Here is an 18,093-nt window from a genome sequence, read left to right as displayed (position 1 = left end):
GCCAAATTTCAGCCTTCCACCTACACGGGAAGTTGGAGAATTAGTGATGAGTCAGTCAGTCAGTCAGTCAGTCAGTCAGTGAGGGCTTTGCCTTTTATTAATTAGTATAGATTACCTCACTGTAAACTTGCGATACAGTTATAATATTGCACAACCTGCGCCACTTTATAAAGCGTGTATTTACATATGACGACAATATCATTTTTAAGATGAAATGCAGCAAAATATGTTTATTATATTATACAGATAAAATGTTAACAACATAGATTATTTAAATGGCATTAATAATTAAACACGTGAGGAGGACACAGTGGCGCAGCGCTAGCTAGTTCAGGGTTTGTTCCTGTCTCACGCTGTATTCTTGCTGGGGCTGGCGCGACACTGGAAAGATAGATGGATAGAATAATTAAACATGTACTACAAAGATATTTCAATGTTCCTTAAAAGTTTTGAAGAATCGGTGTTCTAAGCTTACATATGGCTTAACATCTGTTATAGAGCTGATTGTGTGGCGATTGGTTACTTGGAGAGAAAAAAAAGGAAGGACAGGAATTGGGGGTTAGTACATTTGAAGAAGACAGTACTGCTGCAATAAATTATTTCATCGAAGGTCACGCACGGCGCAGCAAGCATCTTGTGGGAGGCAGGAACAATCTGTTTGACAAGGCACCTGCTCATCTCTATCACTGTGCCCCTGTGTTCCCATGTTTAACAACATGCTTTAATTCCTATCATCATGAAAATGATATCAAGTATACATCTCAGTATTTTAAATTATTCAGAGAGCTGTAATATCACAAATGTAATGGATTCTGTGTCCTGTCGGAGGAAGAGAAAGCCTGTTTAAAAGGCACGTAGTGATTCACACACATAGAGTACATAGAAGAACACATACAAAACAAAGCATTTAACATGCTACTTTAGTTACAATTGGATTTGAGAAACAAGTAAATTAAACGATTTAAAGATGAAGTTTATGATGCTCTACTTCAATCACGTAGTTTATTTTGTCATTAAAGTGGAAATTTCGAGATTAAAGTTGGCATTTTGAGCTTTTTTCTCACCGTGTCCCTATTTTTTTTCTTTTCTCTGTACCCTAATAAGCGTTCATATGATACTCAGACGGTGGGCTACGACTCGCAACTTTGATATCTGACAACCTTTTTTTTTTGGTATTCCCTGAAATTCTTCTATTATCCCCCATGCATTTGCCATTGTCTTTTCACAGAATGCTGAGCTTAAGGGCTATTTATATTTATTTGCATATTCAAAGAGGCGTAATTCTGGGAGAGGTTGGGGCGGGACAGCAGGCACGTGCGTTACTTTTCACGCTGATCGGGATTTATGTAGCGGAAGAAGGTGGAAGTTGGCGTTCGCACATATTTATGTATCTGGATTTTTTTATGCGTACGAACATTTCCACTTTTGTCCATACGCCATGCTATAATGTGAATTCTACGCATGGCGTTATGCATGAGGCCCCAGGACACCACCTATTTTTCAGTTGTACGTTCATCCTATTGGCTAGTGCTGCCGTCTATTGCTTCTGATGTGTTTTTTTTTGAATACATTTCTGTGCCATAACCGTGCAAAGCATGTAAGATGGCATAATTTTAATTTATATCGGCAAATGAAAAAAAAACACATGTAGGCTAATTTTCTTCTTTCGATAATGTCACCAAATTTCAGTCAAATCAGTCAAAGCATTTTTGAGATTTGGGTATATTAAGTTTTTCTGTTGGGTTGAGGAGGTTTATACCTAAATATATCAAAATGTCCTTTCTTAGTGGATACCTACAGGCCTAAATGGAAAATAGTGTCTTCGTTGATGAGTGAGTGAGTGATTAAGTGTATGGGTCAACTTAGCATTATATAGATAGACTTAGATAGGTTTATATGATTAATTATCTACAACTTGATTGCAAATCATTCTAATAACAAAGATTTTTTTATTTTCTATTTATTCCTCAAGGGTCACTTCACAAGGTTTAAGGACCTTAGTGCATTAATAAGCAAGTGGCATGGAAACAGAGTTAAGGTAAGTTAATTTGATTTTTCTGTTAAATAATATGATGTATTTTATTGCAATTCTTGTTTATCATGACACCATAGGCATAGGAATGGTTATATATTACAAAGTCAGACGTGCAATTAAGAATTTCTCTATCCTCTAGGTGACAATGCTCCTACTGATCTGTCAGCCAATTTCAAAAGTTAACTGAGTGTAACCACATCCTGCTTTTGAGTTCACTGAATTTTTTCGTATTTAGGAAAACCCCTTAATCCATTTCAGAAAGATGCTGAAGCCTTTCCTCTCAGGTGCAATGCAAGAAGCAACACCAAATGAATGTCAACATGGTGTTTTCACTCCGAGAACTACTGCTCACCAGATGCTTCTTGTTTACTGAACCAGTCTCTATGAACTCCACTCATTACATCCTCATGTAATGCATAAACATCCCAGAAAGGCAGGTTTTTGTAGGATGCTGTAATCACCACGAAGTCATAATCAGTTATTCCATTTCTTTCCTTAACCAGTATGCTCTCACATTCTAATTCAAGATTTAAGTCATTCTAATGAAGACTTTTTCCTCATTTTCAAAAAATGAATTCATACATAACATAAAATTGCAATAACTGACAAAACATCTTTGGGCACTATGCGTGATAATAAAAAAAATGTATTAATGTAATACAATGAGCAGGATTTCCAGGACACACTAGAAGTGTTTACATCTATAACACCAGAGTAGATATTTTATTCTATCTGTCCAAAAAAAAAATTAAACACTTTTTCTTTACAGTGAATGATAATGCCTTACATTTTATAATATAATGTAAACATCCAGTGGTTTTCCAGCGGACATGTAAACACATGAAATTCACCAAGATAAACATTTTTTTTTAATCAAAATAGACTATATGATAAAGTTTTGATCAAAACTGTCCATTGCACTAATCTCCTAAATCAATCAGCATGAAGTGGTTGTCTTCAGCTCATGTTTTACTCACTCAGCCATAACATATTCTGACATTCAGAAACCCATTTAATCCAGTTTAGGGGTGTGGAGCACTGGAGCCTGTCTCAGGACACCAGACACAAGGTAAAGGTAGCCATGTCTCATGTCCACAGCAAGGCACACACACATACACACATGATAAATGAGTACCGAGAGGAAAATCCGCACAAACACAAAGAGAACATGAACACTTCACAGGCAAATGAACAACAATAACAACAACATTTATTTATATAGCACATTTTCATACAAAAAAGTAGCTCAAAGTGCTTTACATAATGAAGAAAATAAAATAAAAATAAAAGACAAAATAAGAAATTAAAATAAGACAACATTAGTTAACATAAAAAAAAGAGTAAGGTCCGATGGCCAGGGGGGACAGAAAAAACAAAAAAAAACTCCAGACGGCTGGAGAAAAAAATAAAATCTGCAGGGGTTCCAGGCCACGAGACCGCCCAGTTCCCTTTGGGCATTCTACCTAACATAAATGAAATAGTCCTCTTTGTATTTATGGACTGCCATCCATTCACACTTTTGTGCTCTTAAAATTCAAAACAAGTTGGCAGGTAAATAATAAAGAGCTGAGAATTACAACACACAAACAGTTTTAAGTTGGGCAGATGAATTATAAAAAAGTGTACAGGTCATGATCATTTGAGCTAATGGATAAACAGTGTGAAAACATACAATCTGATGTCTGCAATGTACTGCATCTCCTTTGCAAGCAAAATAGCAAAAAAGAAAAAAAAAAGCAAACACGTCACTTCAAGTGAAGTGTATGAAATAAACACAGCTGCATGTACTATCAGTGGAAATGCAAGCTGTTTCAGGACACAACTTCCACCAATTAAAAAAAGATAAATGGTGAAAAATATGTCCTGCGGTGGGTTGGCACCCTGCCCAGGATTGGTTCCTGCCTTGTGCCCTGTGTTGGCTGGGATTGGCTCCAGCAGACCCCTGTGACCCTCTGTTCGGATTCAATGGGTTGGAAAATGGATGGATGGATGGGTGTAAAATATAAAAAATATTATTGAGGGACCAGGTTTTAGGTTGATGCCAAATTTCAGACCTCTATGTTCTATTATTCAAAAGAAGCTAGGATTTTAAAAAGTCAGAAGAATAAAAAATGCCTTAATAAATATTACAAGAAGAAAATATTCTAATTGCCTTACTATTACAAGAAGAAAATATTCTAGTTCTTTTGGTGCATGATTCTAAAACAATAAAAAAGCATATTTTACAATATATATGTCTGAAAATCAGAAAAGGTTCAAACTTCATGCATGCTCCACATTATTACGTCACTTACTGCACAGGAATCTACTAAAATGATAATACAATGTATTACAAATGTCAACTAATTTAGGTGAAATGAAAGTTTAACGAAAGCACTTAATCATGCAATCTCATCTATCTCAGAAATGTACATATTCAGAAATTATTACATTTTATTTATAAGGTACTGTACCATTAGGGGCAAATTTTGAAAGAAAAAAAAAAAACAAGCCCAAATTTGTAATTAAAAAAAACATGCTTCTTGTAAAAATCCCTGTCAATTTACCCAATTCTAGCCATTAATTTAAAAAATAAAGACTAGTCACTACTTTAGTAATAGTTTAAATTATTATTGTCAATAATTAAAATTGCACAGTAGCAGTATCTCTAATGATCCTGCTAATTAAAAATGACATTTATTAGTCTCCCTTTAGCCATTAACTGAATGGCAAGCCATTTTAGAAAGATGAATCTTAAACCTGAATAAATACATTTAAGGCAACACTAAAAGTAAAATACCTTAAACACAGGCAAGGCAGCCTATAAATACAGATCATTTAATGCACTTACCAAGAAACTGACAAAACTGGCTCCAAAACTCATCAGTGGACTATGATTTCTGGAAAAAAGAACATTTAAGAAAGCAAAATGGGTTAGATGTTAGTAGAGTAGCATATCAGTCCTATTAATTATATTCTTTTGTAACTTGTAAGGTGTTGTGCTCTGCTGAAAAGAGGCTGCCACATGCAACATCAACACAAAGTTGAAAAAAGGGCAGCCTTGACTCCCACAAGAGAACTCCAAAATAACAGGAAGAACCACAATGGCACAGGAGGGGCCATTCAAATATTGGTGAGAAAGGGAGGTGGCCACTGGACAGTGGAGGGTCATGTATGTACAGTATACTGGGTGTGCTGGATAAACATCAGGCACCAGAATGTGGCTTCTAGATGAGGAAAGCAAGACCAGATTGTTCAATTAAGGACAATATTGGTAGAACTGGCAAGAGGACAGTAGTCTGACATACTCTCCTGTTAATGGGCCTTCTATATTTTAGCTTGGAAGAGAAAAGACTATGTAGCTTCCTGAAGGTAATAAGATGTTGAGTGGCAGCATGAAAGGCATCATGTGAAAATCTTTCCTTTAAGGGTGACTGGTGGGTTTGTGGGAGGCAATAATCCACCACAAGAAGTTCTAGACCATTATTCATGTAGGCAAAATTAGAGTGGTGGTGACTAACCCTAAATTGGAGCTTCAAAGCTATCTTGTGGCAGGAGGTCTTAGAGGATAGAATTGGGATGAGTGGGATAAAAAAAACTGTTAAGAGGAAGAAGCCATGATTTAAGAGAAAGAGAGAGGTCAGAGGAGGAAAAGGAGGTGTTCTGATAACTGTTTCTCCAATTCAGAATTTTATCTAGAAGAATTGTGTAAGCCTTGTGTACCTAGGCTTAGAGTGACAGCATAGTTTTGATCGCCTTACTTGGACCATGGAAATTTTGTGTTTTCCCTTGTTAATGCTTTCCTGCGTGCTTTATTTTGTTAATAAAAACCTTATATTTGTTAAATTTTTTCCTCCTTGTTATTGTTCTAGTTGTAGTTTGCTGCAACAAGTGTTTCTTTCTATTTACATGTGTTGTAATATATTTTAATATGTATTTTGCGCTGAAAACCATTTTGTGAAATCAAACCAATTGTACAAATCATTTAAAATTAAGATAATTATGTTCTTTATGCTGAAATTATTCTACAACAATCTGTCACACTGCAATCAAATTTCTAGTTGTGTAAAGTTGCTTAAATAATTCATATTGCTTTAAATCACAATTTTTCAATATAAAATATTTATCTTACACCATCCTAATTTTCTTAACCCACCTTTTTCATTACAGTGAAAGGTAGCTGGACAAATATTAGTCAAATCTATGTAATGCTCACAATTCAGATATTGCAAATCATGTAACATGCCACAATTTATTAAAAGCTCACATAAATTATCCTTCTTACACTGGGTTACACTGACCTATTCCTCAATATAGAACAGTTCCTTCTGAACTGTACAAAGAACCTCAAGCAGTAAGAGGAATTAAAGATGTGGCTACAGCCTTGCTTCACTTTACCAAAAGAATACAGTAATTAATCACTTTAATTTTTAGAAACAAAAAATACAGTTATACACCTAGATATAACTATAAGACAAAATCTCTCCCTGGACCAAGATTACAACAGGAAAGTATGAGTAAGGACAAAAAGCAAAGGAAAGACAAATGCAAAGTTTTTATTTTCCATTTCTACTTTGATTTTCTCAATCCCAGACAAAAAAAAAAAAAAAAAAAGATACTGTGACAAAGTGATGTGCAAATTTCCAAGACATACATACCTCATTGCTTGATGGCAGTATAAGTGGATTTACTTGCACTACTAGCAGAATATGTAGATTAAGTCACGGTAAGTGATCAACATGTCCACTTTGAAGTTACTGTTTAGAATAAAGATTTTTTGTTTGTTTGCATGGTGAAACAGAAATCAAGCAGAGGTAGGAATTAATTTTGACAGTGCAGAATTCAGAAGTAAGAATAAAATTTGACCTGTATATGGTAAAAAGACAACATGAAAAAAATGTGGTGTTCTTATAAATAAAAAGGATATAATGAACATAATGTCAAATATGTATGGTAATGTCCGCAGTCTGAAATAAGCTTTTCACAGCAAATAAACATATATATGTATATTTATTCATTTGAACAGATAGACACACCACTAAGAAAACTCACACTGCAATCTATGATTTGTAAAATACTAACAGAGCTTAAAGGAAAAGAGAAAAAGTGAGACAAAAAAAAAATGTGAAAGGAATGTTAAATGGCAGGAGGATATAGGAAAGTAAAACCAAGATAGCCATTTGAAAATGGTGGCCATTGATAAAAATAAAATTAGTATTATTAAATAAAGTATTTCAGCTCAACTAAAACCCTTATACTAGATCTGAATAAAATAAGGTAGACATTTTACATATGTAACACCAAGCATGAACACTTGTGGTGAATGACCAGGGAAAAATTACTTTAAGATGAATACAAGCTGAAAGAAGTAAAAACTGTGAGAAATATCTCAAAAAAACAGATGAATTTATAAATGGGAGTGTCACTATGAGATGCATGATGGCTGACACCTTTAGAGAAACAAAATTCTCAGGCTTAGGAATAATCTTCGAGTACATACAAAGGGTGTGCTTTTTTTGTTAATTCTTCTGTGTGTTCGAAGGGGGTTGTTTTGTTTGTTATACTACTTCTAATTTGTTAAGTTTCTGTATAAGCAACATTTCCCTTTAGGACAAATAAAATGCGGCGGCACAGTGGGTAGCGCTGCTGCCTCGCAGTTAGGGGACCCGGGTTCGCTTCCCGGGTCCTCCCTGCGTGGAGTTTGCATGTTCTGCGTGGGTTTCCTCCGGGTACTAGGGTTTCCTCCCACAGTCCAAAGACATGCAGGTTAGGTTGGCAATTCTAAATTGTCCCTAGTGTGTGTGTGTCTATCTGTCCTGCGGTGGGCTGGCGCCCTGCTCAGGGTTTGTTTCCTGCCTTGCACCCTGTGTTGGCTGGGATTGGCTCCAGCAGACCCCCGTGACCCTGTAGTTAGGATATAGCGGGTTGGATGATAGATGGACAAATAAAATACTATCTATCTATATAGTTCAATGTACCTGGCATGCCATGCAGTGGAACTAATAAAAAAAGTTAAAAAATTACAGTTAAAAAACATACAGGCCCAAAATATGAATGAAATGAAAACCATTTCATTCTGAAATACAATGCAAACAAAATTACTTACTTAGCACATATTTGATTTTTCTAGTAAGATTCAATAATCAGTGTTCCCCAATTTTGCCAAAGCTACATTTTACATATAGAGAAAGATGCAAAAAAGAGCAAAATAGGAAGAATTACAAGAAAAACCAAAAGAAGTCTACCACTTGTATAATAATCCTAACACATGTGAAATGTCAAATAAGATATTATTTAAAAATCACAGAAATGCATGTGCATAGAGGGAAACAGAGTTGTTTCATTTATGCATGCATGGATAGATGAACAGATAGAATTATAAAAAGCAATAGATGTTACGTGCTAGTAGAGAAAAATCTTTTTTTGGCAAGCAGTTGGAATGACAGGGGAAAAGAAATATATCAAGAAAAAACTGGACATTACATTAGTTAAAATGACCATGAAGGGAAAGGTACTGTGGGGTTTGATTTATTTATTTTTTCAGTGATATACTTTTCCAGCAGTGATACAGTTTTTCCAGATAAGGGCTGCCTAGATAGACAACAGTTTTTTAAGCATATGGGGCAAGAAACTTAAATAGGAGTTGGAATAAGACAACTAATCAATAAGCACCTATTATAATATATTATAGCAGTAACGGTGTACTGCATGATAACATGCAGTGAATACAATTGACTTGAGCATTCATAGTTTTCATACGCTTTCTCTATAGTTTAGGATTTGTTTGCTCAGGTGTTGATGCTCTTCTTTTCTCTACCGTAGCGGCCTGCTTCTTCTCTTCTTTCGTCTGCATCTTTTCTCATTAAAACTGATTAAGTCAGTGTTAGTGTTGCAATTAGTCAGTACGCTTTTTTTTTTTTTTTTAAATTTTTCTCTTAAGCAGGCACTTAAGCCTTCAATCTGCCTCAAGAATGATTTAAGATATGAAGAGGTAGGGGAAGTGTTTACTAGGATGTATTTAGTGCTATTTTTATGTTTTATATGCATTATCATGCATTGTTTTGTGTTGACAATATTTTGGCACAATACATGTCCGCACTGTAGTTTACTCCAGGAAGCACAACCTGAATATGGCATAATGCCAAACATTTTGGGAATTCTCAGATTTTTAAGTATCAAAATCACAAGTAGGTTAATTGTAATTTGCTTTTCAGGATCTACACCCTTGATTCTGAATTGTGATGTGCGTTTGGAACTTTGCCAGTCAGACTGATTATTTTTAAAGTGAACAATTAGTTTCTATTTTCCCATAACCAGTAAAACAAATAATTTTTGGACAGACAAATAATTTGGTAGAGCAGAAATGAATTTCCATGCTACCCTGCTTTACCAAGATTAGGCCCTGGGCCATGATGGCATCTTTTCATTTTCTAGAAGCAAATTTCTGATTGTTTGTTAGCTATGGAATACAAGTATATTCATAAGATATGACAACTGTAAAGTAGTGATACAGTTATAATCGCCATTGAAGCAATATAACACCTAAAATATGTTATTTATTAATATAACTATCACAGATTTCAAATTCCCTGCAAATATTTTGGGAAACACTGTCTGATATCATAAAAAGTAGCTTTATTCACCTTGTCTTTATATATAACTAGCAAAATACCCACGCTTCGCAGCGGAGAAGTAGTGTGTTAAAGAGGGTATTGTGACAGACGACCGGCTATGGACTCCGGTCACCACCCCCAGGCCGCTAGGAGGAGCCCTCCGGACAGCATATTTGTGCCCCGAGTTCCAGCAGGGCCTCATGGACTTTGTAGTGTTGTGACACAGCCCTGCTGGATACCTTGGGGGCCGCCAGGAGTCGCTGTAGGGGGGCTAGTGGGCTCTGGCATGCCCTATAACCCGGGAGTGCATCTCAGTCACGTGACTGGAAGAAGCGACGTGCTCCCGGGATGAAGAAAAGGACTGTTTGCCCTGACCCGGAAGGAAAATGGACTTGTGGGTTTGGCTTGGAGCCACTTCCGGGTCAGGGGCTATAAAAGGACTCTGGGTAAGCCCAGACAGCGAGCTGAGCTGGGAGGAAGGTGGGCTAAGTGTCTGGGAGTGGAGGATTGTTTATTGTAGAGAGGATTATTGTGTATATGAGTGTGGTGAGGAGAGTGCTTGGTGCACTGTATAATAATAAAAAGAATTATAGTTGTACTTTTACCTCGTGTCAAGAGTGGTACCTGAGGGTTCGAGAGGTGGCTCAACGCTACATCTGCGACACTGGCGTAGTCGGCAGGATACTCTGGCCGTCTGGAGGCAGAGGATCTGCATTTAAAAGTAAATTCGTTGTGGCAGAGAACCCTGAGAAGGTCCCGCTTGAAACCGCGGAGGTGCAAACACCCCCCACTACAGAGAAGGCTGTAACGCTTATGAATCTCGCCTCGTACCTAGTCGAGATGGGGAAGAAGTCGGGGAAAAAGGACAACACCGATTGGGTAAAGGACATGACCAACGACGAGTTGGCCTGGACTCGCCTGACTGGGTGTGCCGGCGACAGGGAGCTGGTAAAGGCTGAAGAAGCCCGAAGGGCGCAACAGCAGGAACGCTGCCAGCCAGGGGCCGCGCCGAAAACCCTGAATAAAGTGGGGACACCGCTGACGAATCTGGAGGTATGTGCGTGGAAAAAGCCCGAAGTTTCGGGCTGTTATTCTTCCTATTTTGCAGAAACCTACCTCCAGAGAGCGGACGGTGCGTTAGATGCCTGCCGCATCCCTCCCCAAGATGGCCGCGGTACACAGAAGGCAGGCCAGGCTAGGAGTCATCAATCTACCAGCCCATTCGAGGAAAACAACCACGTGACCTCGCGCGATGGAGACTGGGATAGAGAAGGTCAACAGCGGTCCTTCGGTGAGGTCAGTTTTCCCCTGACGGTTCAGAGCTCCCTGAAAGGGAAGGGGGCGGCGAGCGAAGCAGCGCCACCATTTAATAAAGCTAAAGAGGAGCGGGAAGTGACTGTGGTGTCTGCCGGCAAAATTAAAAAGGCAGACCGCAGCCAGCCGTGGGAGGCTACCCGTTCCTCTAAGGACTCCATGTCCCAGGAGCCCTTGTGCTCATCAGCAGAGCACGTGCCAGGAGTGGACGTGCTCATTGGTTCCCGGTCGGCAGGTGACCAAAATAAGGAAATGTATGTCCCTCCGGCCGAATTAACTGAATATATGGTACGGGATCTCGAAGAGGTACTCGAGCCCGTACTGGCTTTCTTACAGGGAATCGCGGACTTGAGAAAACGTCTGGAGGAGCTGGGAGCCACGGTCGAAGCGCCGCTGAGGAGACTGCATGAATACCTTCGGCGGTTAGGCCGTGAAGCCCCGGCCTCGATTGATTCGGCGGTGCAGGTGAGTGAAATCTGCGCCGTATATAATAAGGGGACGCAGTGTGAATCGGCACCGCGTTTAATAAGTAGCGGCTGCCAAAGCACTGTGATCCCGACAGCGGAATGTGGTGCGATTACGGAGTGGTTGGGCAGCGATCCGATAGAACCGGGGCGGCGTTATCAGACGCCGCTCCGGGATAACGCGGACCGTAAGAGCCCGACCCGCGTGATAAGGGGGTTGCCGTTGGTTACCGGAGGGGCGGAGGAAGTGCCAATCGAATCGGGGCGGCTGGATAGTGCTGTTACCCGGAGCGATGTGGTACTAATGACGCCGCCTCCAATAATATACAGGACAATGGGCGTGCAAACAGCAAAGAGGCTCTCTCTTTTCCATAGAGAGCCTCACGCTGTACACAAGCCCCAGAGAAAGCAGGAGATCCCCGAATTAAAAAGAGAGTCTCCTGACAAAGTAAAGAAAAGGGCGGAGAGCAGCAAAGCGGCCGTTAAACCCTCCTTGGCGGAGGACAGGGTGGAGCTGACGGAACTCCCGAGGTGTTTCCGGTCTCGGGAGGAGAAGCCAACAGGAGGACGTCGGCGGTGCTTCAACTGCCGGCAACCGGGCCACATGTGGCGTAGTTGTCCCCGGAGGACAGGGGAGCGGTGGGATTGCAGATACACCGGTCCCCCAAGGTTCGCTGGGGGATCTAGACAGCAGAACCACGGCCCGGATCTCGCGTCCTCCTGGAGGAGGACGTCCCTCGCGGGAATCAACGCTCCGCCCCACTGGTCGTCGCTAAGGGGGAGGGACTGTGACAGACGACCGGCTATGGACTCCGGTCACCACCCCCAGGCCGCTAGGAGGAGCCCTCCGGACAGCATATTTGTGCCCCGAGTTCCAGCAGGGCCTCATGGACTTTGTAGTGTTGTGACACAGCCCTGCTGGATACCTTGGGGGCCGCCAGGAGTCGCTGTAGGGGGGCTAGTGGGCTCTGGCATGCCCTATAACCCGGGAGTGCATCTCAGTCACGTGACTGGAAGAAGCGACGTGCTCCCGGGATGAAGAAAAGGACTGTTTGCCCTGACCCGGAAGGAAAATGGACTTGTGGGTTTGGCTTGGAGCCACTTCCGGGTCAGGGGCTATAAAAGGACTCTGGGTAAGCCCAGACAGCGAGCTGAGCTGGGAGGAAGGTGGGCTAAGTGTCTGGGAGTGGAGGATTGTTTATTGTAGAGAGGATTATTGTGTATATGAGTGTGGTGAGGAGAGTGCTTGGTGCACTGTATAATAATAAAAAGAATTATAGTTGTACTTTTACCTCGTGTCAAGAGTGGTACCTGAGGGTTCGAGAGGTGGCTCAACGCTACATCTGCGACACTGGCGTAGTCGGCAGGATACTCTGGCCGTCTGGAGGCAGAGGATCTGCATTTAAAAGTAAATTCGTTGTGGCAGAGAACCCTGAGAAGGTCCCGCTTGAAACCGCGGAGGTGCAAACACCCCCCACTACAGAGAAGGCTGTAACGCTTATGAATCTCGCCTCGTACCTAGTCGAGATGGGGAAGAAGTCGGGGAAAAAGGACAACACCGATTGGGTAAAGGACATGACCAACGACGAGTTGGCCTGGACTCGCCTGACTGGGTGTGCCGGCGACAGGGAGCTGGTAAAGGCTGAAGAAGCCCGAAGGGCGCAACAGCAGGAACGCTGCCAGCCAGGGGCCGCGCCGAAAACCCTGAATAAAGTGGGGACACCGCTGACGAATCTGGAGGTATGTGCGTGGAAAAAGCCCGAAGTTTCGGGCTGTTATTCTTCCTATTTTGCAGAAACCTACCTCCAGAGAGCGGACGGTGCGTTAGATGCCTGCCGCATCCCTCCCCAAGATGGCCGCGGTACACAGAAGGCAGGCCAGGCTAGGAGTCATCAATCTACCAGCCCATTCGAGGAAAACAACCACGTGACCTCGCGCGATGGAGACTGGGATAGAGAAGGTCAACAGCGGTCCTTCGGTGAGGTCAGTTTTCCCCTGACGGTTCAGAGCTCCCTGAAAGGGAAGGGGGCGGCGAGCGAAGCAGCGCCACCATTTAATAAAGCTAAAGAGGAGCGGGAAGTGACTGTGGTGTCTGCCGGCAAAATTAAAAAGGCAGACCGCAGCCAGCCGTGGGAGGCTACCCGTTCCTCTAAGGACTCCATGTCCCAGGAGCCCTTGTGCTCATCAGCAGAGCACGTGCCAGGAGTGGACGTGCTCATTGGTTCCCGGTCGGCAGGTGACCAAAATAAGGAAATGTATGTCCCTCCGGCCGAATTAACTGAATATATGGTACGGGATCTCGAAGAGGTACTCGAGCCCGTACTGGCTTTCTTACAGGGAATCGCGGACTTGAGAAAACGTCTGGAGGAGCTGGGAGCCACGGTCGAAGCGCCGCTGAGGAGACTGCATGAATACCTTCGGCGGTTAGGCCGTGAAGCCCCGGCCTCGATTGATTCGGCGGTGCAGGTGAGTGAAATCTGCGCCGTATATAATAAGGGGACGCAGTGTGAATCGGCACCGCGTTTAATAAGTAGCGGCTGCCAAAGCACTGTGATCCCGACAGCGGAATGTGGTGCGATTACGGAGTGGTTGGGCAGCGATCCGATAGAACCGGGGCGGCGATATCAGACGCCGCTCCGGGATAACGCGGACCGTAAGAGCCCGACCCGCGTGATAAGGGGGTTGCCGTTGGTTACCGGAGGGGCGGAGGAAGTGCCAATCGAATCGGGGCGGCTGGATAGTGCTGTTACCCGGAGCGATGTGGTACTAATGACGCCGCCTCCAATAATATACAGGACAATGGGCGTGCAAACAGCAAAGAGGCTCTCTCTTTTCCATAGAGAGCCTCACGCTGTACACAAGCCCCAGAGAAAGCAGGAGATCCCCGAATTAAAAAGAGAGTCTCCTGACAAAGTAAAGAAAAGGGCGGAGAGCAGCAAAGCGGCCGTTAAACCCTCCTTGGCGGAGGACAGGGTGGAGCTGACGGAACTCCCGAGGTGTTTCCGGTCTCGGGAGGAGAAGCCAACAGGAGGACGTCGGCGGTGCTTCAACTGCCGGCAACCGGGCCACATGTGGCGTAGTTGTCCCCGGAGGACAGGGGAGCGGTGGGATTGCAGATACACCGGTCCCCCGAGGTTCGCTGGGGGATCTAGACAGCAGAACCACGGCCCGGATCTCGCGTCCTCCGGGAGGAGGACGTCCCTCGCGGGAATCAACGCTCCGCCCCACTGGTCGTCGCTAAGGGGGAGGGACTGTGACAGACGACCGGCTATGGACTCCGGTCACCACCCCCAGGCCGCTAGGAGGAGCCCTCCGGACAGCATATTTGTGCCCCGAGTTCCAGCAGGGCCTCATGGACTTTGTAGTGTTGTGACACAGCCCTGCTGGATACCTTGGGGGCCGCCAGGAGTCGCTGTAGGGGGGCTAGTGGGCTCTGGCATGCCCTATAACCCGGGAGTGCATCTTAGTCACGTGACTGGAAGAAGCGACGTGCTCCCGGGATGAAGAAAAGGACTGTTTGCCCTGACCCGGAAGGAAAACGGACTTGTGGGTTTGGCTTGGAGCCACTTCCGGGTCAGGGGCTATAAAAGGACTCTGGGTAAGCCCAGACACCGAGCTGAGCTGGGAGGAAGGTGGGCTAAGTGTCTGGGAGTGGAGGATTGTTTATTGTAGAGAGGATTATTGTGTATATGAGTGTGGTGAGGAGAGTGCTTGGTGTACTGTACAATAATAAAAAGAATTATAGTTGTACTTTTACCTCGTGTCAAGAGTGGTACCTGAGGGTTCGAGAGGTGGCTCAACGCTACATCTGCGACAGTATGTAAACATATATATACATAAACATATATACATATCTACATATATATATCTACATATACATATATATATATTAAATAAGAGCTGTAAGTTCCTATTTGATCACCTTTAATTTTTCTTTTCTAGTGGATATAAGGCTGAATTAAAGGACAGAAGATTCCCTTTAACCTAACACTCAGTTGTATGTTTTGCTTGTTTATTGCAGAAGAGGACTCCGCCCTACCAGACAGTTTATATTAGCTCACAGTGATTAATTAATAATTTTACATTCATTTTCTTGGCATGCAATAAAGAAACTCACTCAAAAGTCAGTCAAATATGGAAAATCTCATATTAGCAGAACACAATGATATGTGGATTATAAATTTTAATATACAAGTTAATCATAAACTGGAAACTAGAATCCAAAAGTCATAGTCACCTCTTGCCACCAACACTTCATTTTACCCATGCTCCCATTTTTATGTACGATATAAAAGTATTAAAATAATAACCAGTTGTGACCAATAGGATACAATGCATCATATGAATTGTTTACATTTCTACAGAACATACTGTAGTTAACGTCTGGTAATACAATATCTGAACAGAATGTACAAATTTCCTCTGCCTAGCATCATGCATGTTCACATTATTAAAGCACAATATGAGTAACCAGAGTGACAGCCAGGCATATATAAGGCCAAAAAGAAAAAAATATTTGTGGGCCCTCCTAATTGGCAACACAGTAAACTTAGCCATTATTTGCCAAGCATTTACTTGCCCAGACCTTTATATTTTTCATTGATACATATTTTTCGATAATGTATTAAATTATTCAATATAGACTTTTAGTAATACCTCTCTAAACTGCCCTGTAACATTCTACATGCTACTACATGATGGCAAAAACAGTGTATTTATTATATGGCTGTCCCACTTATCGTATCATATAAGTACCAAAATTAGATTGCAACTCGTTAATTATTTCACAAGTTATCTGTGGCGTGGACACACACACATACATATTACAGCAAAAAAGGCCAAAATTATGTTCAGAGATGCCTAAAAAGTGTAAATAATTTGCATATTTAACCCCAGTACAATACTTTCTCCTACACAACAGATGGCAAATTTATCTATTGTGACCAAAACCCAGACCATTATAACCCACACATCCAGCACCAATGTTTCCAGCAGCAAGACTGGCAAGACAAAAGGGCACAAAAACCGACAATAGGGGAAAAATTAGGCAGCCATCGGAATTCTGGTCATATGAGGAGAGCCTAGACAAGTATGAAAACGGCTGGCCATGGTATCCTATCCTTAAGTGGGAATCACATGGAGAGGAGGAGTACCTCACCGGAAGGATGTTCTATGGCCTCTTCATGTTCTATGGCCTCTTCAATGAAGATTGCCTCAACAGGGACAGCAAGTGAGGTATGTACTGTCAAGGTGCCAAACTCACTCAAAAGTATTTTAGAAACCTCCAAAGACTCTAGTGAACAACAATGAATGACAAGTCTACAATGGGACAACCATTGTCTGCCTCAGCTTACTTGCTAAGTGGTAAGGCATGAGACAACCCAAACCGTGAGGACGTATCTGCGAACCATGAAGATGCCGGACACTCAAATCTAAACTCTCTGATGACCAGACTGGGGTGGGGGGGGAGTGTCACTGACTTTCTTTTCTGTTCTTCAGTTGATACAGGGTCTCAGAATAAGTATCTGAGCTTTGTCACTAAATTATTTGAGAGCACATGGTCCCAGTAAAGGGACGTCTGCATTCAATCTCCCATAATGCAGAGGAAGCCCTAACTGAGCATGTGCAAGAGCAGTACAATCTGAATGACTCCTGAAGGATGAATGGGAAAACCTGAAGTTCCACCCGGACACAGACGAGCAAAGCCAAAAGTAGACTTGATTTCCTAAAGCTGGAAGAGCTACTTCAGCTAGTAAGAACATTCCAGATCTGTATTAAATTACTTAGGAGCAACGCTGAAGAAGATTAAGGAGACAGCAAAGGGCTCCACTCGAAGCGGTTGACAGATATTTACACAGTGCAGGAATACGACTGCCTCCTGGAGTGGATCTGGCCATACCTGGAGTGGATCCAGCCATACGAGTAAGCCATTCCATTATGGTACATAAAAATGGAATGCAGTGTGAAACGGGCTCTGACAAAGCTGAGGAGATAAAAAAGGACACATTCTTACATCTGTACAGAACATGTTAGAAAAGTTTTCCATATTGAAACCTCAAGTCTTAGAGACAGCTACTCAGACTACCGAGATCTGACAGGGTAGAGGAAAAGGGATACAGTGCGAAAGGGTCCCAGACACAGGTGAAGGGAACCGAGTGGCACTCGCTCCAATAACTGTAGCTGATGCTGTTTAACAACATCCTCACAGTTTAAAAAAGTCTACACAGGTGGCAAGAGCCCCTTCTTTAATTCAGTGTGGGTCCCAAACCATCCAAAAGTCACAAAGTAAAAAATGGGAAGTCAATCTAAAGATCAAGACTTTCCCAACAGTGGGGAAGTGTCCAATAATGAAATTTCATTGGGCTCACGTGGCCAAAGGTCCCCATCTGTCTTAAGCACATGACTCCCTAAAATCAGGAAGAGGCACGATATGAAGAGGGTCCTTTAAAGTTTCCTGTATGTTTTAAAAGATGGGCTAGAAAGGTGTTTTGATTTCCAGGAGCAGGGACATTATTGGAGACACTGTCCTTTGCTGTGATCTGACAGGTAGCGGATTTCGAATGTGTAAATGCTACCATGACAGACCCGAGGTTACAAGATGTGTATGCAGGTGACTATGCATGGTAATCGTGCTGTTCTTTTTCCTAGCAGAGGACAGGCATCGAAGATGGACTACATTCAACCGCCT

At 42.3% G+C, this 18,093-nt stretch overlaps 1 protein-coding gene across 2 annotated transcripts in view; it reads right to left on the bottom strand.

Annotated features, from left to right (window-relative positions):
• The window catches only part of ttc39c (tetratricopeptide repeat domain 39C), a 189,929-nt gene that overhangs the window by 101,289 nt on the left and 70,547 nt on the right, over positions 1-18,093 (bottom strand). The window contains exon 2 of one of the 2 annotated variants that reach the window (XM_028803683.2): positions 4,866-4,914. The exons of the other annotated variant lie outside the window; for it this stretch is intronic. Within the exon in view, the coding sequence (XP_028659516.1) occupies positions 4,866-4,914 (49 nt within the window). The remainder of the gene's footprint in view (positions 1-4,865; positions 4,915-18,093) is intronic. 2 annotated transcript variants of the gene reach the window in all.

The sequence above is a fragment of the Erpetoichthys calabaricus genome, chromosome 6, assembly GCF_900747795.2.
Source record: "Erpetoichthys calabaricus chromosome 6, fErpCal1.3, whole genome shotgun sequence".
Lineage (NCBI taxonomy): Eukaryota > Metazoa > Chordata > Cladistia > Polypteriformes > Polypteridae > Erpetoichthys > Erpetoichthys calabaricus.
Note: the sequence above shows the minus strand (reverse complement) of the source record. Positions and strands in the feature narration are given on the sequence as shown.